We start from the raw sequence: 24,937 nt of genomic DNA, 5'->3' as shown, positions 1-24,937 counted from the left end.
ACATTTGAGATCCCAGTTCACTCCTTTGCTGTGTCTACCCTGTGTGACATTCAAAGGTTTTTAAGTCCAGTGCTAGATCTGTCAGGTCTTGGACATCAAATGACATGTGTAGCGCTGATTTCTGCCATCACACGGGGTAGGAAAGAGTAGCTGGGGTATGCTATTTATGGGAGGGTCTTTCATGCTTAAGAAACCCTTATAGAGGGGGCACACCCCGAGCCGTGTGCCTGTGCTGGGCTGCTCCAGCCGCCAGCACTGTCATGATGCTCCTATTGTGTGACCGAACGTGCAAGACCCCGCTCCCTCTCGTGACTTGGCGCTCCTGGCACGTGGCCGGTGATTGCAGGGGCGTTAGAAGCAATGCATCAGCCTCCGCTCAAAATGAGGGTTGGGTTTTGGGCTGACGGGCAGTACAAATGCTCTACGCTACCGTAAAAACCCATGGATTCGATTCCTTTGTTAGGTTTCTGGCACCCCTAGGTTATGAGAAACTTAAAATGCCTTCTGTGAGCAACTTGTACGGGATGAAAGCGTTTTAGTTTGTGCGTGGCAGTAGTTCTTTCTCTTGCTGAATTTAGTACTCATCTAAGCAAATTGTTCTGAGCTACGGTTTAGATTAAACATTTTGGGAGTACGCACTAGCTGAAGACTGGCATTGATAAAGCACTAACTTAAAAAGCGTATAGACTTGAATGAACGCCAAGAATAATATGCATTTCCTTTCATTTTCAAGATCGTGGAGAACTTTCGCTTTTTTGGGGAGGGGCGGGGTGGAGGAGGAAATGAATTATACTCTGAAACTGGGAAATGAGAGCAATTAATCTCTGCAGTTGTGTGTAGGCAGGAGGGACTATTTGTTGCATGACAGCCTGCTCTCAGAACTGGAAACAAAGTAGGTTGTTTGTGTCTTTTTATGTCCTCGTCCTAGTTTGCTTTAGGACAAGAGCATTTACCTCATGACGCTTATTTTTGAACTTTATACTGGAGGCAGTGTTCGCATTCCATTCAGTCTTTTACAGCACCAAGAAGGGAGAATTAGTCAGCTGTTCTTTTGTTTTTATTTCCCTGACTCTTGAACAGGGTCCAGACTTGCTCCTGAGGTTTTTCATCTGGATCAGTCTAAATAAAACAGATTTTCTTGCAACTGAGACCCCTTTATTTGCAAAAGGTTATGATAACCAAAAGAAGCCAGGCTCCCCCAGTTTTTGTTTGGGGTGGGGGGTGGGATGGGGAGTGGAACCAGCTTCCTGCAGTCCTGTTCACATTAAAGGGAGTTCCTAGGACATTTATTTAAAAACAAAACAAAAAATGAAAGCTATCATGTTTATGCCTTAGCGGAACATGCCAGGATGCTGTTGCTAAGATGATGCATGCTGATTCTGGCATAAATAGTCATTTGAGCAGACCCTACCCTAAGGAGTTGAGTCCCAATCCTTTCCCTCCTGTATAGGAACAAATCAATTATTCTAAGGAGGCAGTGTTGTCTCTTGGTGCTGTTGTGTTGCTTTTTGAAAACGTTTTGTAAGTTAGTCCTTAAGTGGGATAATTGCTTTCAGCATTTGCAAGTTAAATGAAGAAAGCTCTAATTAGATTTTATAAAGTGGCTTAGCATGTTGAGAAGGCTTTTCATAAAGTATACTGTGTATTCGCTTGGCATTGCACAAATGAATTTCGTGTAGCACTGACGAAACAAAAAAAATCCTATTTGGCTTTGGTCGCTTCTGGGTGCTTAAAGGACTGAAAGCCTGTCTTAGGTACTCCTGGCTTTACGTACTCTCTTCCTTTCCCTACTGTCCCACCCTCATCGGGGCATTTATCTGTATTTTAGAGACCGGAGGCGTTGCATCGAGACCAACCTGTTTGAGGAAGGATATTAGAGTAGGGCGTAGAAGCTTGATATTTTGTATCACTTTAAAACGAGGCCATGGCACATACCGTTTAATCTGTCTTAGCCATTATTATGCTGTGCTAATTGTACGCTGGTGCTGGGTGGCAGAGAGCCATTTTGTTCAGGTTAGTCTGAGCTCCGTGTGGGCACTTATTGAGTTCCACAGAAACCGAACAGTGCCCATGCTTAGTAATCTTTGGTATTGTTTGGTGTCCCGTAGGTTAGAAATGTGATATGCTAATGCTTTACTATTGCCACCGCAGCTTTGGCATAAGTGGAAGGACTGGCCAAAGCAGCGTAACACATTGCTTGCCATCTGAATAAGAACTTAACCGCGGTCACAAGCTTCTTTCACGTGTGGTTTCTGCAGTGTGCGTGCCAGGAGCTTCCTGACGAGAATTGGAAAGAGTCCCCAAAGCCAGCATTTGTTCAGATCGTTTGGGTGCTGTTGCTGGATGTGGCTTACTAGAGTCTGGTTTAACTAAGATGTGCTCTATTTAGGAACTAACACCTCTATTGAATCAGTCAATTGGTTCCTGAAGCTTCATCTGCAAAAATGTAGATCCCACATGCTATTGACTCTGAAGACAGCTCGATGAAACTAGATCTAAAGAACAAGTAGTTAATGAAGTGTCTTGCATTGATTTGTTAGGACTTCAGATAACCGCAGGAGAAGATGAATGCAAGCTGGTCAAATCTTATTTGCTCTCTGCTCTGCTCAAGAGGAGTTGGGCTTGTTTATTCTTTTGTGGTGACCAGTGTCCAGGTGAAACCGTCTTTATTAGCTGCAGATATGTTTGGGAACGGCGGTTAGTATGTTTAGAGGAGTAGCAAGTACAATAGATACTTTTTGTGTGTCTGCAGTCTGTCTTTGGTGATAAGGCCCTATTTGAGTAAGTGTATAGAGATCTCTAGTGAGATCCACTCACCGTGGGGTGTTGCCTCATGGATCGTCAGCCTCGAACCTGGCAGGAGGGGACAAAAGGTTGTTCTCCTGCTCTCTAACCATACTTGATCTCTTTAACTGTAGGAAGTCATGTCTGTTTTGGTCAATTTTTCTCACTTATTGCTTATAAGAGGTCAAGTTCTTTGAACGTTTCTGGAATCAACAAAGTCTTTCCAGTTCGAATTCGGTGGGTCACTTTCTCCATGACAAGTTGTGGCATTGTGTTCTTTGTCTGAACAACAGGCTTGCTATTGTAACCGCATGAAGTACGCGTCTTTGGATGAACATTCACAACCGCCCACGGGCTCTTGATTCACTTGACCACATGTGCCTTGAAGTGTTTTATTCATTTTCAGTGGCTGCCCGTATCTGTCTTTGTAAATGGGCTTTGCATCCCCCTTTGAAGTATATACGTACTACAAGGACTTCCGTAGTCAAACTGAGTAGCTCTCAAGTGAACACAAATTTAGGCCTTTCCTCTCTTCTGCCTCAAATGTCAAAGCAGTGTGTTTAATGGAGTGATTTACCCACGCTGGTAAACATGTAGACTAAATTGGAAACTTTTGGCAGGTTCCATGTGACCTTGTAACTATAAGCAGGAATAACTCCAGTTTTCTTTGAGAAAAGCTTATGAATTGAGTGAAGTTTTCTTTATTAAAAGAGAGAGTCTGTGCTATGGCAGGTTCTGCAGACTGGTGAAGTTCAAGTTCTTCAGTGAACCTGAGGTGAAGAAGTTAGTCCTTGTGGTCTGTAGAGAAGAAATGCTCAAAATTTAACACCTTTAGTAGCTCTTTAAAAAGGCAGATATTACTGTGTGAGACATGACCAGTATAATTCAAGAAAGAAGATATTTTCCCTGAATTATTTTCTCATTTTAACATAGACTTAGGGTTTGAAACTTGTATGCCGTTATACTTAGCCGGTGTAGTATCTGTGCTGTTGGTCCCGATGGCTTGAAACTGGTATTGTAGGTGCTGAGTGTCTCAGCCTCGTGTGTGTACTCAGACAAATTTCAGTTGGCAGTGCAGCTCTTCAAGGCAAGTCTGGAAATTGCTAAATTGGAGATTTATTCTTGAAAGTGCCAAAGACATTATTTGAGCAAATTTACTTTAACCCATAGAGCGTATAGAGGTGAGGGAGAGGGGGGAAGATACTTAAATCTGCAGGTTCAATTAAAAAACTGCAGTGACCTGACAAAGAGGAGAGAGTCAGGAAGCACAGGTAGGTCTTAACGTTTCGTCTAAATGACAGCAGTGCCAAGGCAAGCGTGTGCTCTTTGGCAGGGGAAGAGCGGCATATCCTTAAGGGTCCCAGCTGCATAACTAGAGACCGACTTTTGTCTGCTGGGATTATGTATGAATCGGGGGCAACCTTTGCGAATACTCCTATCAGTACTTTCCATGGAAAGAAACTACCTGTTGTGTTTGGAGCAGGGTCCTTTGGAAGATACTGATTTGTGTTTTCTAGGAACAAGATTATGTTGTCACCTTCTCTGTCAGCTTCTTCCATGTGACCAAAGGCAATGAATGAACTTTTGCTACATTTCAGGATTTTATGCTAATGTTTGCTTCCATCAGTATTTTTTTTCCAAAAAGAAAATTATCTTAATTACCATGAAGTAACTAATCCTCAAAGCTGTAATCACTGCTGACATAATGCTTCATATTTACAAAATGTGAACAGTTCAGTCCACCTCTTCAGATTGTTGTCTGAGTTACTGTAAACAGTTTCCTGTAACTGTTCTTTAATCAATAAATTGGATTCTAGAACGTGAGTAGTAAAGTTTTGACTGCAAAAATGTAATGTTTCCTTCTGTATGTCATCCATCTTAGTGAAATGTATTCCATCGGTGTGTATTAAGTTTCAGTAATTTCAGTATAATTTTTTTATGTGAAATGGTACAATTACAAAGATTCGATTTTCTGTAAAGCACATGGAGCAAATATTGTGCTGGTTATTTGTTGAAAGAAAAGTACTCATGCCATACCCTTCTAACGGTGATTTATGTTACATCTTTGTCTAATTGCATAATTTTATTTTTCAATAGATTTGAATAGCTTGTTTTAGTCTTTCATGTTTCAGTCGTCTGTATGTCTTACTGTTTTTTGTCACTTGAAATCTTACCAGTTTTCATGTTGGCTTCCAGACTCTGAGTTAGCCAGCCTTGTTCTGGCATCCTCATTTATGAAGTGCCAAAATGATACAAATTATGGCCAAATAAACCATGTAATTAATCTACAAGCATGATGCCAGCTTTTTTTCTTTTTCTTTTGTCTGATCTTTTGGAAATAAGGCTTTGCACATCTTAATTTCTAGCATTTTGGAGTACAGGAATATCACTCCCATGTTTCAAGATGAGCAAACTAAGGGTTTCAAAAATCCGACTGGGGAAGCAGAACGGATGCTGCCCGGTACTGTGTAGCGTTGTAGTAGCGTAATTGAATAAATGGCTCTGTGGTTTTAGTTGAGCACTCCTGGACGGAGAAGCACGTAATAATTTGACAGGGGCCCTCTGTGTTTCTCTTTAAGACCATAACACGGCAGTTTTGCTTACTGTGGGAAACTCTCTTGTAGGTGGAGGCTGGAATGGCCATATCTGTCTGTGAAGGACAAGGGAGTGCTTTTGTTACCTTCAAAGACCCATTATGGGCTGTGATTGCTGGTGGGAGTGTCTGGTTATGATCTGTTAGAAAACAGCCTATTAATAAAACAGAGGCTCTTGTAATAGAGCACTTCTTAATCTTCTTCCTATGTAGTTATTTATAGGCTGTGACATCTTAATTTGCCTCTCATGTGCATCAACTTCTGTTATTTTAAAAGATCAAGTAGCTTTCACATGCCTCTGAGAATCACTTCTGGAGGAAAGAGTCTGTTTTCTAAGGAATCGTACCAAAAGGCTTCAAGCCATAAGTTTGTTTAAAAAAAAAAAAAAAAGTTTTTTGCTGGTTCCTTTTTAAAGGACAAAGAAGTTTTGGAATGCCCTGTTATAGATATTTCTGTATTAATCCTGTATTTGATTGCAAGCCCGTTTTCTCGAATTCTCAAAGGATTTCCAGCTGCTGATAGTAGTAACTTGTCTTTAGTGAGTGTGCAGTGACCTACCTGGAGCAATATTACATGTATTATTCTTTGTTTTTGTGGTCATTTTTTTGATCAGAGTGGTCCTAGCGCCAGATCTTGTCACAAGATGTGCATTGACATTCAGCGAAGGCAGATCTACACGCTGGGACGCTATCTGGATTCCTCCGTGAGGAACAGCAAATCTCTGAAAAGTGACTTCTACCGCTATGACATCGACACGAACACATGGATGTTACTAAGCGAAGACACTGCAGCGGATGGAGGTCCAAAGCTGGTGTTCGATCATCAGGTCAGCTACGCTGATACTCTTAGCGCAAGTTCTCGGTGTTTACTAATCAATTCTGATCGTAGCCTCCTGCGACGTACAAGTGTTTTACCAGGCAGTGCTGCAGCCGTGAGGAGGGCTGTGATCTGCGCCCAGTTAAATTCTAATGCCACCGACTGCTGGTATTCTAATCCACTCGAGTCAGAAGAATCATAAAAAAACCCTTTGCAAACTAATTCATTTTATTAAGACACATCTTATTAAAGCTCAAAGCACAGTTCATCTGTTTTTAATCAGTCTTGTCGAGCTGGGTTTGTTGATCTGCCCGCTCAGAGAGCGTTGGGGAACAACTTGCAAAGCTGTGTATGGTACCTTCAGAAGAACACTATTAAGCAAGCCGCTGAAATGAGGCCAACAGGATTAGGATTCTTTCAAAACTGGCTATCTTTTTAAAATTTGTAGAATGTTCTCGCTGTGTAGAGATGGAAACACCTTAGAGGAGTGGCCCATAATCTTTTAAAAAGCCACACCTCTCCGTGTGTTCAAACGGAATACTTTTTTACTTATGGTGGGGTTTTTTAATGGCTTTGGTGGACTTAAAAAAGGTATTTTGTTCTTAATTGATTCTTATAAAGCGTGGCCAAGAAACAGCACATCAGTACGAATTTTTAAAGCAGCCCAAGAACTGCTTTTATTGGTACTAGCTATTTTGTAACTGCAGTTGTTGTTTGCCAGCACAATATGTGTTTCTGCTGACACCAAAAATTAAAGATATGTCTTGTCTGCAGAACAAAAGCCAATCAGTCTTTCTGCTCTATTAATAACAAATACCAGTCTCCCAGGTGTTGGGAAAACGGCAAAAGTAAATTCTCAGCTGGCAGGGCTGCTCTGGGTACCTTGTTTGTCTGCTTCTGAAATAGTTTCTTTGTTGGCCCTGCTGTCTCTTAGGAAAGAATGTCCTCCCTGAATTCTTTATCAATCTGCAGCTCTTTCTTTTCTTTCCCATAGTACCTACTGCGAGAGCTGTTGTTGTTTAACCTTCACAAAAACGTGCTGCACTAGAAGTGTTTTGTGTAGGCTTTGCCGAGCAGCATCTCTGTCTTACTGTAATCTTGCCTGTTGGGTGTTTTTGGTTTCCCACCCCCCCACCCCCCAGTGTTTTGTAACCCTCTGCGTTGGACTGCGTCTGAAAACATCACCTGGAGTTCAGGGAGTTCTGATTTCTGCTGCGATGCATCTCTTGTGCCATAACCTGAATTCAGGCTTTGGGGGTAAACATACTTCTGCCACAGCCTCGTCAAAAATCCTCGGCCAGGTTATGGCCCTACTTTATGTTGAAGTAATGGGATTAACAGTGCATATAGGCTTGGGATGGAATCTGAGTAACAAATCACAGACTGGTCTTGGATCCGTTGAGTGATGGTCAGTAAATTAGCAGAGACCTTGGATTTTCCCCTTGCATAGCCATTGTGAAAGGTGATATTCTGTTAACTTTGACAGATTTGCCTGTGGATCCTGATGAAAAAACTCTAAAATGTTTTTCCCTAAAATCAGCAGCTAGAGGCAAGGTTTTTTATGTGATGGAGGGTGCATGTAGGCTCTTTTTTTTTCCTTATTAAATAAGCAAGTTAAAATTAGACTCGCATTTTAGATAAAGGGCTGTTTTCTGAGATTAATACCTGTTGACCATGAAGACACATGTATTTGTTTCTGTTCATTAGAGAGTAAGGAGATGTGCAGAGTACCGTCTTACTAGGGATTGCTTGCAGGGGAGGGATGTTTAATCTCAAATGTTAGTGTGTTCAAGTCTTAATGTATTGGCTTAAAACTAGTTCTCCCGTTCATACAGATGTGTATGGATTCTGAAAAACACATGATATATACCTTTGGAGGCAGAATTCTGACCTGCAACGGCAGCGTGGATGACAGCAGAGCCAGTGAACCGCAGTTCAGTGGGTTGTTTGCTTTTGACTGCCAGTGTCAGACATGGAAACTTTTGAGAGAGGATTCCTGTAACGCTGGACCTGAGGATATCCAGTCCCGAATAGGACACTGTATGTTGTTCCATTCTGTAAGTATCTGCACCGCACTGATTCATGATGCCTGACTTTAAGGAGAACATCTGGTTTTGATTTTGATTTTTCTTGCAAGTTTGAAGCTCTTTAATCTCCCAAGCGGCATGTTGTCTCACTTGATTTTATGTTCACTGACATTCTGATGCTTCTTTGGTAAGTGCAGGTGGTATTAATTCAAGTCTTGGAGCTTTCGTGACTTCAGCTGAATAAAATTACAAGTAAAAAGGTGAATTTTAAATAGTTGATTTTAATTGAATAATGGTAAGCAGACTCAGAGCTTTTTCTTTTAGGGTTGGTAGAGCATCTTAAAAGCTTCTGGTCTAGTAAATACGCTATGTGGTTACTGGAATGGTAAACTTGACTAGTGCGGGGGCTTCCTGGGGGTGTGTTGAGATGTACAGGCCTCCTGTTCCTCTGTGCTGAGCACCCAGCGGCTGCTTGTCTGGAGCAGCTGTTAATGGTTGGGCACAGATGGTGTTTTGGGCACTTCATCCAGAGACTGAGGGATGAGGGCATGGGGATGTGTAGCATTTTATTTAGTACTGGGTATTAAATGAACCACCCTCCGTTGCCTTTGCAGTTGTGCTCATCAACCACATGTTTGCTTAAGTGCAGAACATGGGAACTGCAGGGTGAGGGTGGTAAAGGGAGGGTGTCGTTATGCTCTGGACTAGCTTTCCACGTAGGTGTTTTCAGTGGAATACAGGAGAAGAGGGGATTAGCATCAGGTAGGAACTCGTACATTAGTAGGTGTGGTGCAGTGGCAGGTCTGCGCTGAATGTCCACGGCAGCTTCTTAGTGGTGGTAAGTGGAGTTTGTAAAATTTTGCTGACATTAAACTCTGACTTGGGGCTGGCGAGGAAGAGAATTAAAATTAATATTGTGGCGTTCAACTGTGTACTGATACCACCAGTTGATAGCTGACCAGTTTGGACAATTTACTGAGTTGGTTTCTCTTTCCCTTTCAAATGACAGATCAGAATTTTTTATAATGAATACTGTGTTTCTGTACTTCTTGGAGTGCAGTCCAGAGTACCAGTACAGACTGGAAACTTGCAAACTCACTTTTGTTTTGAATGGCTCTCTAAAATCTGGTCAAAAACATTTTGCTGCACAGAATATTCTGCACAGGTACCAGAGGATTTTTCAAGTATGTGTCTGTGGTAAGTGTAAGAATACAGGTTTCTGTAAGCACAGGTCAGAGAAGTTTAGGCCCTCTGCTGTTTTCTCAACCATTTGAAAGAAAAATAACCTGCCTCTTACGGACTTTCCACTTGGCAAACCTGAAAGAAGCAATAAACTTGTTATTCTTGGCTTGTGGCTTGCCATTTGACTGTTCTGAGTTTAGTAATGTGCTGGTACCTGGATGGTTTCTCTTACAGTCTGTCTTCTGTTCCTATTTTTTTGTGTTTTTTTTTGTTTTTTCTTTTTTAAACAGCAAAGTTATGATCTAATAGGTTTTAGATGTGGAGACGGTTGATTCTTTAACACTAAACTTGAAAAATGAGTTGCTGTTTTAATGTTCTGAAGCTATAGCTTGATCAGGCAAGGCTACAGTAGTCAACTACGTAAAATCTGCCTGGTCACACTCAAGCTGAAACTCTGTGTTGGATCCAGGTTTGTGGTCTCATATACATGATGAAAAAGTCTTTAAAATTGCATTTGTAGGAGGCTTCTCGGGGTAGTGAAGCTGTGAGCCCTTAATGGTTTGGCTCTTGAAACTGAGAAATCATGAATGCAAGAATCAAGCAGATTAAGAATCCAGTCAGGGATTCTCAAGTTTTTATTGAGTTTGAGAATAATAAGTTGTTCTGCATAATTGTTCCCTGTGAATCTTTGCAGAGATGAAGGTAAGATACTTACCAAATAAAGACTCGTGGACCTGATAGTTAAGGCATGCTTTTAAATTTAGAAGACACATATCTATTATTCTTCAATTCATTCGTGTTTTTGTTACTGGTCACAGTTGGCTAGCATACTTTCTTGAGTTTGATAAAGACGTACTTGTTTTTTTCTGTTCTAGAAAAATCGCTGCTTATATGTATTTGGTGGCCAGAGATCGAAGACTTATTTGAATGACTTCTTCAGTTACGATGTAGACAGTGATCATGTGGATATCATATCAGACGGCACTAAGAAAGATTCAGGGATGGGTAAGAGTATAACTACATATTAATTTCTTCCTGTTAGTACAAATGAGAAATACATTAAGTAGGTGACAGGCCAGCTTCAGTGTCCTGTGGTATCAGGTTAGCATCCTCAACTAGCCCTACGTACCCAAGTAAACTCCACAGTATATAGGTTAAACTTATGCCAGCTCTGTTCTTCCTGTCATTCGACGCTCACCATCTTCAGCCCAATACAAATAATTGATGCATGAAACCACATAGGCCTTCAAAAGAAAAAAAAAAATATATCAGTAAAATAAGACCTAAAAGATGTCTCCTCTGAAACTCCAGCAAAGAGAAAAAAACCAAAAGGCCGAAAAAATAATGTACATTAAACCAGGAAAGGAGAATTAGTTTTATTTCCTACTTTTTGTTGGTTTGAGATGCAGAAAGGAGACAGGTAAGATGCTCAGAGACAGAACTGGAGTAGAGGGACAGAGGTTAGTTTGCCTGGCAGGACCTGACCAGAAAGATGAGACCTGTTGTCCTGTTATTCTTGTAGTAAATTATCAGGGAAGGGCAGAAAAAAAAGGCAGGAGGAGGGAGCAAGGCCTCGGTCCCGTTCGGCTCAGACCACTGGAGCAATATACTCTGGGCGTAGGGCTGTATACCAGAAACCTTTGAAAGCATCCAAAAGGCATTGTAACGCGTCCATAAAGACCTGATTTTATACCTCTTCTCCTCAGATGACATAAGAATGTTCTTTTTTCCCAAAAAGGACTTCTGCATGTATAAGCACATCATTTTCCTGTGTTGCAAATACCCTGCCTTTCCGCATGCAGCTCAGAAGTGGAGATGTGTTGCAGCGTGTACTGCTATAGGAGAGAAGCTATGAATATTTCTCATATTGTGTGTATGTAGTCCCGATCTTGTTTTCTCTTCTTCCAGTCACCAAACTCCCAGTAAGCTAATTTATCTTGAATTTAGGCTGCCCTCCTTATTTTGACCAGGCTTAATTTTTAGCAAGTAATTTTGCTGAACTTTGGAAGTGAGTTATTGACGGTTATGAGTTACTGTTTGCTCATTAATTTAGTTACGCCAGCGAGGGAGAAGGGAACCCCAGCTCTTATTCCCCAGAGTAATTTATTTACTTGAGTGCTTCCAAGAAAGAATCACCTTGTATTGTTGACAGTCTCCTCTATTAAGGTGCCTGCGTTGTTGCCTGATGGTGCTGTAAACACACTCATGCACTGGTGGTTGTCCTGAGAGCTTTTAAAGAATTGATTTTTTTTCCCCCCGTGAAATTGCTAGCATTCTGCTGTTTTGAGGTTTTTAAAAAACCACACTTCTTTGTAGCCAGAAGCTTTAAAATGTGTGGCTTTAAGCTGACACCTGTGTTTACTTCAGATTTAAAGATACCGAGCTTGCATTATGGCTGGAAAAGACACTGAGGTCTGCTTCTCGGGAATACATTAACTGCAAGGTTCAGTTAAGCAAATGAGACTACAATATTTAGTCGTCCTCCCCTTTCCCACAGGCCCTGAAGTGGTGAATAGTAGACTTTGTAAGAAAATGACTCATTAGAAATAATTCACGAGTAGATTTTCAGTTTACTGTTCTCCTGTGTGTAGAAAGTAAACAGATTTGAACATTTCCCTCGCTTTTGGAAGAAAAAGCTAGGATTATTTGCATTTTAACAGGAAGAGAGCAAAATGCTTGTTACCTTCAGACAGCAAATGCTGACAGCACTATCTCCACCCAAAAAAGCAAGTCTTTATCATATTCTTGTTAGGTAGCGATGCTCCATTTTGATCTGTATGAACAAAGTGATTCCCTGCCTGGTAGCTGTGAAGTTTTAGGCTGCTCAGTGTGATGAGTCAAGTTGAGGATGCCTGACCTGAATGTTCTTATAAAGTCCCATGATTACATTTTGTTCCTGGCTCGCATGTGGCATTCAGTTCTATTCTTAGTTGAGCTATTTTGATTTTTACCCTTTCTAAAAGAACTTAATTGTGCATTTGTTTAAAATTTCCGTTAGAGTAGTGCGAAGATTTTTAAAGAAGTCGTAAAACGGGTAGTTAAGGCTTATCAGTAATACGGAGTTGTTGCAGTGCTAGAAAACTGTGGTAACAATACGTTCGTTTTGCTGCTCTCGTCTTCTGGATGAGATATTTATGCTGTTTAGTGTTTCTTTGCTCTTAGTTGTGCTTTTGATTTTGATCCTGGAACCAGTTCCTTGCATAGGCGATGTGTTCGGTAGAATATTGGGTGATAAATATCACTTAAATTTTCTCAATTTGGAGTAAAGGACAATAACTGTAGCAAGTTTAGATGTGCCTTTTTTCACTCCTGGGAAAAGATCAGGCTTGATCAAGGTACAGTTTCTAAAAGATGGGTTTGCACACAGCTTTGCCCACTCTAAATGTCTCCTGACTTCATCTGCTTTAAACATGGGGAAGCCTTGCGGCTCTTCAGGTCTGGCAAATGCCGCTGGCCAGTGAACGTGGCTGCTTTCTCCAGCTCACTGCATCAAAAAGCCTGGTGCTTTCCCTTTGCTGCCAAAGGAGGGCACTACGCTGAAGGTAGGCCATTAGGGGTGGATGATGGACAACAAAGATGTTATCTTTGGATAAATTCCTTGCTCCCAACAGTTAGTTCAGCTGGAGAATGGACAAAATGGGACTGAGGAGAAGAGAATGTGACGGCGATAACAAGTTGGATTGAAGAAAGGCAGCAGTGGTACAAATCTGAGGAAGGGGTAGTACAGTTGAATGGAGCTGGTGGTTGGAGGAGAGGCAGAAATGTGTATGTTGACGGACATACCCTTTTAGAGCAGTTGTATACTTCTAATTACTTTTTAAAAAAGAACAACAACAACAAAAGAAACACCCCAAACCCAACTTGCATACACCAGACTGTATCTCTGAAGCATACATGTTCTCTAGAGATGCCACCAGTATCAGATGTCTTCAGAAGGCTGTACTGACAGCTTGCCTGGCTTGCTTAGCACACAATCCATGACTAATGGGCAGGCATTTCAGGTCTGAGGGAGCTAATGGGAGCACTTGTGGTCAAGGTTCTTGTGATAATCCTTTTTGACCCTGACTCAGGTGATGTGTCAGAGGTGTTGCTCAGAGGGAGAATTTCCTTCTGCAAGAGAATCAAGATCATCTTACATCCCTTGGCATTGAGTAACTTCCAAAGTCAAATGAGAGCAAGCTTTAAACGTTCCTGTGGTGACTTTTAATGATGTTGTTCTTATGGGGAAACTGTAAATATTTTTTTTAGCTACCGCTGAGGTTCCCGTGTCTGTTGCTGGGCAGGTGCTGGTTCCGGGTGCAGAGCTGTGCACCTGCAGGACGGGAGGTTTCATGGATAAGGACCACGGACAGAGGCGACACAGCCCAGTCCAGGAAATCCTGCTTTAAACCAAGATGATGTCAGAAAAACAGTAATCAAAATAAAAAGCACAGCTGGCCCAACATGGCCAGGATCCAGCTCAGACAAGCAGTCTGAATATCCCATTTTGATCATCTGATTGTGACACCTGACATGTTTTGCCCTTGTTCCGTTTAAGGTCGACCTTACAAGTGGCCATGTGTCTCACCATGGAAGCACTTTGTTTTGTGGGTGACCTTAAGTGCTCTTCATCTTTACTTTCTCCTACTGTGAAGGTGAGGAGGAGAGCAGGCAGTCACCAAATCCTAAGGATGCTTTACAGAGATGTCATAGCAGCAGAATTCCATTCAGATATATTAACTGACCTGTTCTTTCCAAAATCTTGTTTGGAAATCTTGTTGCTTGGGAGAGAACTGAGCATCGGACGTAGCGTCATTGCATTTCCAACACGACAACCAAACTGGTCGAATGGTCTCCTTCGTTGCTCCTTGGCTGACAGCCAAACGCGGTCTCATCATGAAAAATCCAAGAGGATAATCATTATCTTGCTGTGTCAACAGCTGGCCTGCACACTATCGCTATCACTCATCAAGGTTTGCCCCATTAAAGTTCAGGGGGAGGTGCTGCTTCAGTTTTATATGGATTACAAATAGTGTTATGGGGTAACTGGCTGACGTTTTTTAAAATTAATCCATCAGGGAGGAGCCAGGTCATAGTGAACACCAATATCCGTGTGATGGAGCTTTCTCCTGTTTTTTAATCACGAGGCGTCACAAGGAGGGAGGATACTTGCAAGTCACCTGAAGTGGGATTAGTGGTAACGTGTTCTGAGGGTTTCAGAATTTAGGTGGCACTAAAAAGTTGTCAGTGAACTTGCTTCCCTTAATTATCCTTCATGAATCCTTCAGAAGTGCTTTGCAGGCTGCAAGTTTCATCATTGTTTTGCCAGTGCATATTTTGAAGCATGTTTAAACACATGCTATAGTATCCCCTCAAATGAGAGATGAGATTTTATTTCTGAACTCCTGTCTAGTACGATGAGAACCACATCTCTGAACTCTTGATTTCCTGCTTTGCAAACTCTGCCTCTGCGTAAAAGCTGTGTTTTCTTGCTTAGATACTGGCAGCTGCCAACATTGCGCTTGAAACAACTGTAGCTGTTTGCACATACAAGCCAGAAAATATTTGGCTTGCTGAAACAATCGCTACGATCAAATAAAGGCCTGTAAATAGGTGCTGTGGTAGTGGGAACATACCTGTTTCACGATTAGGTGTCAGTTATGTAGAAAAGCTTTTCCCACGTGTTATATTTAAATGGAAATTATGTTGTTACACAGCATCTTATCAAAGCTTTCTCAGGAATTACTATTTGTTTATGTAACTGGCTGCTAACTCAAGGCCTGTGTGGCTGAATGCTGTTTTCAAATAGGGAGGCCATGAGCTTTTCATTTTTGCTATATAAAAATAAATGGAAATATGAAGCTCTGCAGAGAGGATTCAGGCCTCTTATCTTCAGTTAGTTACTGCCCTTCTACACTAGACTGGTTAATGAGATGATGGGGGGGAAAAAACCCAGTGGCACAAGAAACGCATTCACCATCTACCAGCCTTTTGGGGATTGTATTGTGTTCAGTAATGTCTCTGTACCGCTTTTCCTCTTCAATCAGTAATGTATTGTCATAGGAGGTGCTGTGGTTTAACGCGTTGGCAACCAAGCACCACACAGCCCCTTGGCCAGTTGCTCTGCTTACATTGCTGTAACCACTAGATCCACATTGCTTGGATCTAGTACGTCCGTGAGTCAGGACAGAGATAAAGCACTGGCCACTTTTCTCCTTCAGCAATGCCTAAAGCCAGCTGGATGGCCTTCTTTTCTGCAGATTGGCTCCATTCGCCTTCTCCTTCAGCAGTTCCTACAACGTGTTGTACAGGACTCCATACAGCAGCCTTCCATCTCTGATGCTTTCCTATGATACGACAGGATCCATCAGAGATCAGGGCATATTGCTTCTCATTTTTTTGTAGTTTATTATACAGTGGGACATCTTCAGCATGTGTTACCTCCTCCTCTGGCGATATTTTGAAATCTTTGCCTTCTGGCCAGTTCACGCTCACTTCCAAGGTCCCTGGGTGACTGGAGTTTCCTGTTTGAGCTTTTTCTGTGATCAGCGTGACCTTCTTACTCCGCGTAGCATCAGTTGCGTGATGCATAGAGGGGACCCTCCCTTTGCCGAGTCAGTATCGCATAGCTGTAGGCCAGTGCCACGTTCAAAATGACCAGGGCCAAGTCCTCAGGTGCTGCTTTATGTCCTTCGAGCTGGCTGCTCACTGCGGACCTGAACGATTGCCGGGCCTGAGGGGCACTCCGAACGGCGTGAAATCGGTGAGATCTGCTCCAAAGCTGAGTTACGTCTACGTTTATGTGAAGAAGCGGAAGAGCGAGGGAACTTCCACGGAGCCATTCTTACTACTTTATGCACCCCTTGGATCTAGTACGTTGCAAATAATAGTTCTGGTAGTGCACTGGTATTACCGTGTCTGATTCTCACCCCTTGTTGTTTATGACTTTTTTGCTCTGAGTCTTAATATTAAAAAAATATATCCTAAGCAATCAGTGACTGTCACAGGTTCAGTTTTGTCTCCCATGGAGAACTAAATTTCCTTCCCAACATATGTTTTGTTAGCGAAGTATCACAAGTGCTTTTCGTAAGCTTACAGCCCGTGTCCCTCTAATATGCTGACAGCAATCGTTTGAATTATATCCAGCATTTACTGCAGGTCGGCTGCACTTGCAGACTGTGAAGCTCTCTTACCCCCTAGTGGAAGTGTTTGTCAGTCATGAGGATTTTATGTAGCCCTTTTGCTCTGCCAAGGATCAGACTTCCTTGGTAAACATATTTTTTGACGTTTCTGTTGTGTTTAAAATACCACATCATCTCCCTCTTCTGTGTAGTAGCTTGCCTTTCTCCTTATTGTCAGGGGCTTGTTTACCAAATTGGTGTTGTCTTGCGGGGTTTTAAAAATCATATTACATCTAACTTTCTAGTTTGGTCTTCCTCTGAAAAAGACTAGATGTCAACTTTTCTAGCCTAAGGCACTACTTAAATATGGTTTCTACACAGTTGCTTAGGTAAGTCAAAGAAGTTATGTAAGTAGCTCCTCATCTTAGGCCCCTCTTAAATGTAGGGATATATATTTTTGGATATATTGTTTTTCTAGGCATCCTGCATTTCAGTCAACCTCAAGAAGAGGTTGATGTGCAACTGAGGGAAGCCTGAAATTACTTGAATTTGGTTTTGATTGCATTTGCTGTAGATGAATCCTATTCTTACTATGAAGAGTAAAACACAGACATTGAACTTTGGCAGCTTCTCCCTCCCTTGTTATTTAAATAGTAATTTCAGCTTCAGGAAATAAAGCATCATCTAGATACAAAACCCACATATTTAACAACATTTCAGGAGGAGGGATGGGACTTCCACAGACAAGTTTCATATGTTCTCTGTATCAGTGGTAATATAGCAACCATATTCATCATGATTATAATAATTTTCATTTCAATGAGCCTGAGGTATTAATGCTTTGAAGATTTGCATGCCTTTTTTTTTTCTAAAATCCCGGCATGGTCTCGAATGTTCAAAGCAGGAGATAGGGTTGCAGAGACATTTTCCATGTACATTAGCATTGCTGATGAAATTTAGGTGGCTCTCCTGCCAGAAATGTCTGAAATGTACCTTGAATTTAATCCTTTTGGGTCAATGATTCAGTCCCTGACTATGCAAGCAAGCACATTACATGATACTTTTCAAAAATTAATGTTTAGTCTATAATTGTCTTTTTGTTCTCAATTTCCTTATTGGGTGACTTTCACAGTACTCATTAGTCTTATTTAAAAACTTCCTTGTGGTTTGCAGCTAAGACAAGGTATGTAGTTGTTGTTGTGCCAGCATTGTTCCCTGCTTTTTTTTCCCCTCTGCTTTGCCACCCATTTGCTTAAAAACTGGATTAATCTTCATTTGGACCCTTGTGGCAAAATTGGAGGTCAAAATAGGCAGGTTTATGCTGATGAGGACTCCAAAGGCCATGCCTCCTGCTTTTCCATAAACCCATAAGCAAGGATTTTGTTGACAGGGCTCTGAGAATTGAATTATCTGAATATATTTCAGTTGCTACTTAAGTCTATGTAAGAATGAAGCTTTTTTTTTTTTAAAGGAATGTTTGGGGTTTTTGGCTTTGCTGAACCTTTCGGTAAGGGCTTCAACTGTAGAAAACGGAATGCTGCTCAGAATTTTTAAATTGACGTTTATTACTTTCCTGACCTACCGAATGAGAAGACTGAAGTGGGAGACTAAAACCTATTACGGAATGCGCTTGCAAAATACCATTTTGTGTGTTCTTAAACAGCAATATTAAATGGTTTATTAGCGTAGAGCTTGTTTTCTAGGCCGTGTGTGCAGTTCATAGTTAATTGCAGGGAAGAATTTACAAAATACAAGAGTTCTGAGAATTTTTCATGCCAAAATCTTGATCGAAGGCCAGGAACCTTTACCAGCCTTTGTAAACTGACCCAGAAAGAGAAATGAGACAAACAGGATCTGTAAACAAAGATCACGTGCTCTTCACAAATACATTTTGGAAGGTTGGTTGCCTAGGGAAACAGGAAATGGGGAATTATACAACAAACAAAAAGGACTGCCAAACAAATTTGCTGACCTTTTTTCGGGGAATTATGATGAAAACTGCTGGAATCGTCAGTATTTCACCATATTTCTAAATCTGAAGGTGGAACAGAAGAATGGCTTGGTAATTATACCGCAACTATTTAGAAAATACAACAAACTTCCTTGACATCTTTGTCCTAAAGGAAGCAATGCAAGGTTGTGAGCTGTGTAATCTTCAGTTCATCTTGAATTTTTTTGAGTTTCACAGCTTTTGCAATTAAGCTTTCTGGAACCGGTGCTTCCTTTTACGGATGAGATAACAAAATCACTCTCCCAGACAGCTCTGCCCGTGCCTTTACCTAGGAAATGGTGGCTCTCGGAATGGTTTTTGTGCTTTCCAGGAGTCACAAATAGGAAGGGAAGAAGAGAATTTGCATTGGACTTGTCCTTATCAGGAAAGGAGTCGGCCTCTGGGTGATGTTTCTTCTCCCCCTCCCTCTCACTCTGCTTTAGAGGGCCTGTGCAAGAAGGAAATCGTTTGCTTGCTGACTTCTGCATGCCTCCTGTTTCGAGATGTGCTGCTTCAGTTTTAGGTCATGGTAAATAACAAGATCGCTGTGGAGGCCACCTCATAGTGATCCCGAGATGCTATTTTCTCAGTCCCAAGTTTTGGTTTTATATGAAAGACTAAGAAGTGAAAGTAATTAAAAGGAAGAAACCGGGCAAACTAGGTAATGATAAGGGTAAAGATAAGGAACTAGGTAAACTTAAGATGCTTTTAATCCCAGAATGCTGACAAGGTAGCTTTGTGAAACCTCATTCTTGTACCATGGATATTAGAAAATCTGTGGAATTGCAGGGGGAGGGAAATGCAGTTGTCTGATGCTTGGATCCCTTCTTGTAGCCTCTGTTGTTTTCAGGGTGTAACAATTTTTTTTTTTTTGGCCAGTTCCAATGACAGGTTTCACTCAGAGGGCTACCATTGATCCAGAACTGAATGAAATCCACGTCTTGTCAGGGCTCAGTAAAGACAAGGAGAAGCGGGAAGAGAATGTAAGGAATTCCTTCTGGATTTATGACATTGTGAGGAACAGCTGGTAAGTCGATGAAAGGGGTGCTGCTTGTAACATCTAGTCTGACTTTCTTTAGGAAGCAATCCTGCACTGATCCTGGCTTCCGGCTTTAACCTCGTACAATTGTGGAATGGTAATGTTGAAGACAACCGAGATCCCTTGAGGCACCTCTTTTTCCCTTAGTCTTTAGAGGCATCATGCCAATAAGCCAAATGAGGGAGAGAAATCATGTGAACTTCTTTATTGGAGGCAGGTGGAGGGAATGAGGGGAAGTAAGGCATTATAAGAAGCTTTTCCTGTAGGAAATGTTCAAGGCCAGGATTCATCATCAGCGCAGCAAATTCAGTCAAATATAAGCTGTCAATAGCCATGTACCTGGTACTAGTTATTTAGAAACTAAGGAAACTGGCCTGCTGTATGAACGGGGTGGGAGAAGTCTTCGTGCTAGGTCTATCGGCTCTTTCCAGGCTGCATGCAGTGGTTCTCCGGGTAGTTGCTAGGGCCGGTATTCTGAGAAAACATCTCATCGTCTATTTGCCGTATGGTATTTGGTAGTTGGTTGCCACTGCCCCTTTCCAGAGCTGGCAGCGTTTTTGTGTTCAAGGCCTCTTCTAATGTGGGGCCAATCGCTGTGAAGGGTGTGAATGTTGGTTTTAAACGGGGTTTCAGGTCAAAAAAACAACTTAAGTCTGCTTGGAGATCAGTGATTGAAATGCTAGCTTTGCTGAAGTTTCTGGCCTTATAGCTCCACTGTGTCCAAGATGGTATTCTCCATAATTAATCACTTCATGCTGACAATTCTGCTAGGAAATAATGCTGCCTCTAAAGGTACCTCCAAAGCTTTTTGATGTAAAATTTTCTAGAATTTTTTCCTGTTTGGCTTGTGTGTGAGGACTATGTTCAGCCAAGATGACCTTCTCTGATTGTTGGATGGGGTCTTTTTTTTTTGTAGAGCTAAGAAAGGGGATGGAAGAACAGAGGAGAATATATAGAGAAGAAAACCCTTGGTGTTATATGCCAAGCAGTACAGATTGATATCATTTGTACCTTATAACCTTTCGGTAACTTTTTCTACTTCCTATCAGTACCAATAATCATTACTTACTGCCTTGTATTTCAGGTCTTGTGTCTATAAGAATGACCAAGCAGCAAAAGAGAATCCAGGTAAAAGCCTTCAGGAAGAGGAGCCTTGCCCAAGGTTTGCTCATCAACTGGTATATGATGAGTTGCACAAGGTATGAGGGCCCAGATACACTTACTGCTCTTCTGGTCTAGTTGCTCCTTCAAAGATGGAACAACAAATACAGCTTTTTGTATAGTTTTAATGTTTGGGTTAATGTGGTGGGTAACTTTCATTTAACTTGTCACGTTTTGAAGTAAGGTGCTAAGCTGCTACTTATGTCAATATGAAGTAGACACGATAGCTCCTAGGTGAAATAAAAATGCACACAATGGGATATACTAAAGCTCTATGAAGTTGTCAAGCGGCCAGCTCCCAGCCCTTCTCATGCTTGAGAACACTCGAAGCTTCATTCATTATCTTCAGGGACTTAATCTCACAGCCTGTTAGTGTCTAAATGGTCATAGAGAGTTACACATTCTCCTAGAAATGTTGGTGTTTGAATGAACTAATCACTGCTAAGAATCTGCTCTAACAGAGGTGCCTTAGTTTGCCCTGCATGCCAGGAGCAACTGTAATTCTTTAGCACTGTCTGGCTTTAATGGGCTCGTTCATGCTTAAATGTACTTAAAATTGTTTGTGGTGTATGACTGCTCAGTAAACTTAGGGCTTTATGCATGTTAACCAATAAACCACAAACCCATGGATTAGGTTACCATAACTTCATTAACTTATGAATTTTAATTACTGTGACACACTTAACCTTTCACGGATATTTTGCAATTAAATTAAACTCTTCCGATTTTTTTTTTTTAGTCTGAAACAGTCTGAACTGAAAAAGACAAATATACTTTAGTCTTATAATTCCATGGAATGTTTATCAAATTTGGGAAACGTAACTAGTTTGGGGATAAGGGGGATTTTAAGGAGGAATAGATGTCACGTCTGTATGGAGAACTTGTATGGTTTGTCTTCTTCATGGACATTAATGCTGGACAGTAAATACAGTTCTGCCTTTAATGGCTTACATTTAAGTATAAGGTACCACGAGACTGAGGGTAGTATTTTATAAATTACTCTCAAGGTTGCTAAATCATGGCAGTTGCCCAGCTTTATCTGAAGAGCTGTTTGATGTACTTGTTTTGAAGAGTCGTATTTTTAGAAGCCTCTGTTCAAATGACCTTTCTAAACCCCTCTGATATAAATAAGAAGAGCCTACATCAGTGGGATGCAGAATACATTGTTTTGAGTGATTATTTTTAAAGCTGTGGAGAGAGGTAGCCTGTTGGATTTCTTGAACGTCAGTATTTGAAGACCCTTTGACACATTTAATATCAACAGCAGTCTGAAATGCCAAATGTTGTGAAGGAAAAAAAAGTGAAGAAACAAACAGTCCTTTTTTGAGATTTGCCTCTCTAAGTCTAGCCTTGCGTTTCAAAGGTGTTTTATCCTGAAATTATTAGAACGGCTGTTAAAGACCACTTCATTTGAGCTACCTTGAACAAAAAAATACAGAATTTTGCATACAGGTATATTTAGAATTTCCATGATGGGCACCTCAGGATTGCTAGAACTTCTTTTGAAGACAATCACAGTGATGGTTGAGACTTCTGATTCTAAATAAGATTGGTGTTTTCTTGCTCAGTTCTTCTTAGGGTTACAGTTTTGCCTTTTTGTTTTGCTCACTGTTCAGTTAGCTCTTTCCTTTGTGCCCAGGTAGTGTGTTGGGTGTCTTGCAGCCAGGCTGCTGTATTGAGGTGAGACAAATCTGTTTCCAGAGACTGTGGAAATATTTTTCTCTGCAAGTGAGAATAAGGCGCTGTAGGGTTTACGGGCCATGTGGGAACACAGGCCTGTTGGTCATCTCCCAGGCTGGGCAGGGCTTGTTGTCACTTCGGGCACCTTTAAGACTCCCCTCTCATTTTGCCAGTGGCCCTTGTCTTTGGGGAAGGTAATGGTCTTTGCTTCGTCAAGGAAAAGGCCGCTCGTGTGAACTGTGGTGCTTTAGTGGTGCAACTTTGCCAACAGTACTGTGACTGGGGCCAGAGCATTAGGCTACAAAGTCCCTTTTTTCTGAGTCGTCTTTATAAGCATAAATGTTTCCTCTTCAAAGAAAATGTGTGATTGCTGGAGTAATTTCACAATTATATGGGTATAACCTGCTCATCCCCAAATCAGAGAAGGGCTTAATACAGGTGCTTTAATTTCACCTCTCTCATGACAACAAGAATTTGGAGTCTTTGGGGACAAGGTTGGAGAAGAGGCTGGGGATCCATCAGTTTGAGGATTGTTTGCATCAAGTATTTTGAACAGGGCAGCAAGAGTTGGCTCAGATCCTGCTTTTCTGCTTATATCTTACGTACTTAAGGATTTGCCGTGCTCATAGGTTTTTCCTAAGGAAAGAGGTAGCACGTTTTGTGGATGTTTGCTTATAAACACCTCAGGAATCTGCTAGAGGAAGGTTCTAACAGTGCAGTGTTTTTTATGATCTTAAAACGTAAGCTCTTCGAGAGAACTTTCTTCATCTCCTAGGGGACGAAGTAAGGCTAATAAGAAGATGGAGCAGCTTGCTAAAAGGCAGTTTGCTCCCTCCAGAATAAATCTCTCCAAAGATGCTGACATAGTAAATAGTCTTTGTTTAACAGATGTACACAAACAATCAAGTATTTATTTGCCTCTCATTTGTTTAGGTTCATTACTTATTTGGAGGGAATCCTGGGAAGTCCTGCTCTCCAAAGATGAGATTAGATGATTTCTGGTCACTGAAGCTCTGTCGACCTTCAAAGGAATACCTGCTAAGACACTGCAAATACCTCATAAGAAAGCACAGGTATAGAAATGAAAGATGTTTTTGCAATTTTCTTTCCTGAAGTGTCTTTTTCCTTTTTTTTACTTTAAGTTGCTTGAATATCTTGTAAACTGTTTTCGGAAATGTCACACTTGGTTATATGATGGTCTGCAGGTTCCTTGATTATTTTTAATTTTTAAGAAATTTAATAACGAAAAGCAGTGGGGCAGGGCTAAACTACAAAATTAACTTCATTCTGGTTTTACTATATTATTCTAAAACTAGAAAAATCCGGCTATCGTGTGGGGAGTCCTGGGGAATTTTTAGATTCCCTTTTCACTCTGCTCCTCATCAACATGTGTTTTGGTGCTGTCACCTCCCAAGGAAATGGAGTATGTTTCTGAAACAGTGTGCTAGGAGATAGTAACAGCTCGCAAGGATGCTAATGAAGTCTGGGGGCTGGATTCCTTTGCACATCTGAGACTCAACCGTGGTGAGGTCATCAGAGTTTCTCGTTCAGAATCACTGGAAAGATCTCACTTCTGCAGAATTCAGCTACGCTGTGATGCTCTTGCACTCTGGATGTTTCAGAGCTGCTTTATATTTGCTATTTAGGGCAACAGCTTTTCAAAATCAAGCTTATGGTGTTGCCTTAGGCAAGAAATTGCGGTAGCGAGACTGCCTTTCAAGACCCAGCAAATTATTTGAAGCCAATGAATAACTCTTTCTTCACTCTTGGTGAGAATACTTTGTTATCAGGTTCTGTCAGGAGTTGGAGGTCATTTTTAACTTGATGGTATTTTACTTCTGAGGCAGCAAGCAAATTGCTATGCTCAACTCACAGTCACTGTGGCTGGATGAGGCCTTTTGCAGATTAGCCATGCAATAGATGTGAATACCTCCAAGAACAAGTAAAGGTCTTGCCCAGTAATCTGGGAGGCTTATTAAAGCCCCGTGTGGTTGTATGCAAATGCAGCTGTACAGCCTCCAGAGACAGCTCCGAATTACTTGGTTTTGCTTGCTTAAATTGCACTCAAAGGAAATGTTGCTGCATACAGTCTGGCAGACGTTTGGGGTTTATGCACCATGCCCCCATTTACTGAGGTCCATTCTAAGGAGCTGTACGTGACCAGCCAGGGACTGCTCTGGTGGGTGCTTTGCTGGAGTTCATGTGCCTCTCAGGCTGGAGCTGAACCGCTGTGGAGTCACTTGGCTGCCCTTTATCAACTCTGGGTACCAGAACAGGTACTTGCCTTGCATACACAGCAAATCCACTACATCAGCTGGAGTCCTGTTTGGCCTATTAACTTGTTTAGTACCGGTCACCCACATCAGAGCCAAGCTGGCCAAGCATGGAAGAGCCAGGTGTCGATGGTGCCACTTATTTAAGGTACTTCAGCTCTCCGGACTGTGGCAATATCATCTAAGAAAACCTATGTGAATGTTTGGAAGAAATCATGTACGCAGCATCTTGGTAATTAACCATCAGGTAACAGACACAGTCTTTGTGCTCCACACACTGGCTCAACAACT

At 41.5% G+C, this 24,937-nt stretch overlaps 1 protein-coding gene across 3 annotated transcripts in view; it reads left to right on the top strand.

The window, feature by feature from the left end:
- Window positions 1-24,937, top strand: part of MKLN1 (muskelin 1) — a 108,998-nt gene that overhangs the window by 62,136 nt on the left and 21,925 nt on the right. For all 3 annotated transcript variants that reach the window (XM_064442469.1, XM_064442475.1, XM_064442483.1), the window contains 6 exons: window positions 5,992-6,204; window positions 8,030-8,251; window positions 10,279-10,408; window positions 19,373-19,520; window positions 20,617-20,731; window positions 23,307-23,446. In XM_064442469.1, the coding sequence (XP_064298539.1) occupies window positions 5,992-6,204; window positions 8,030-8,251; window positions 10,279-10,408; window positions 19,373-19,520; window positions 20,617-20,731; window positions 23,307-23,446 (968 nt within the window). The remainder of the gene's footprint in view (window positions 1-5,991; window positions 6,205-8,029; window positions 8,252-10,278; window positions 10,409-19,372; window positions 19,521-20,616; window positions 20,732-23,306; window positions 23,447-24,937) is intronic.

The sequence above is a fragment of the Phalacrocorax carbo genome, chromosome 1, assembly GCF_963921805.1.
Source record: "Phalacrocorax carbo chromosome 1, bPhaCar2.1, whole genome shotgun sequence".
NCBI lineage: Eukaryota > Metazoa > Chordata > Aves > Suliformes > Phalacrocoracidae > Phalacrocorax > Phalacrocorax carbo.
The sequence above is the reverse complement of the archived record's forward strand: the minus strand, read 5'-3'. Positions and strand labels throughout refer to the sequence as shown.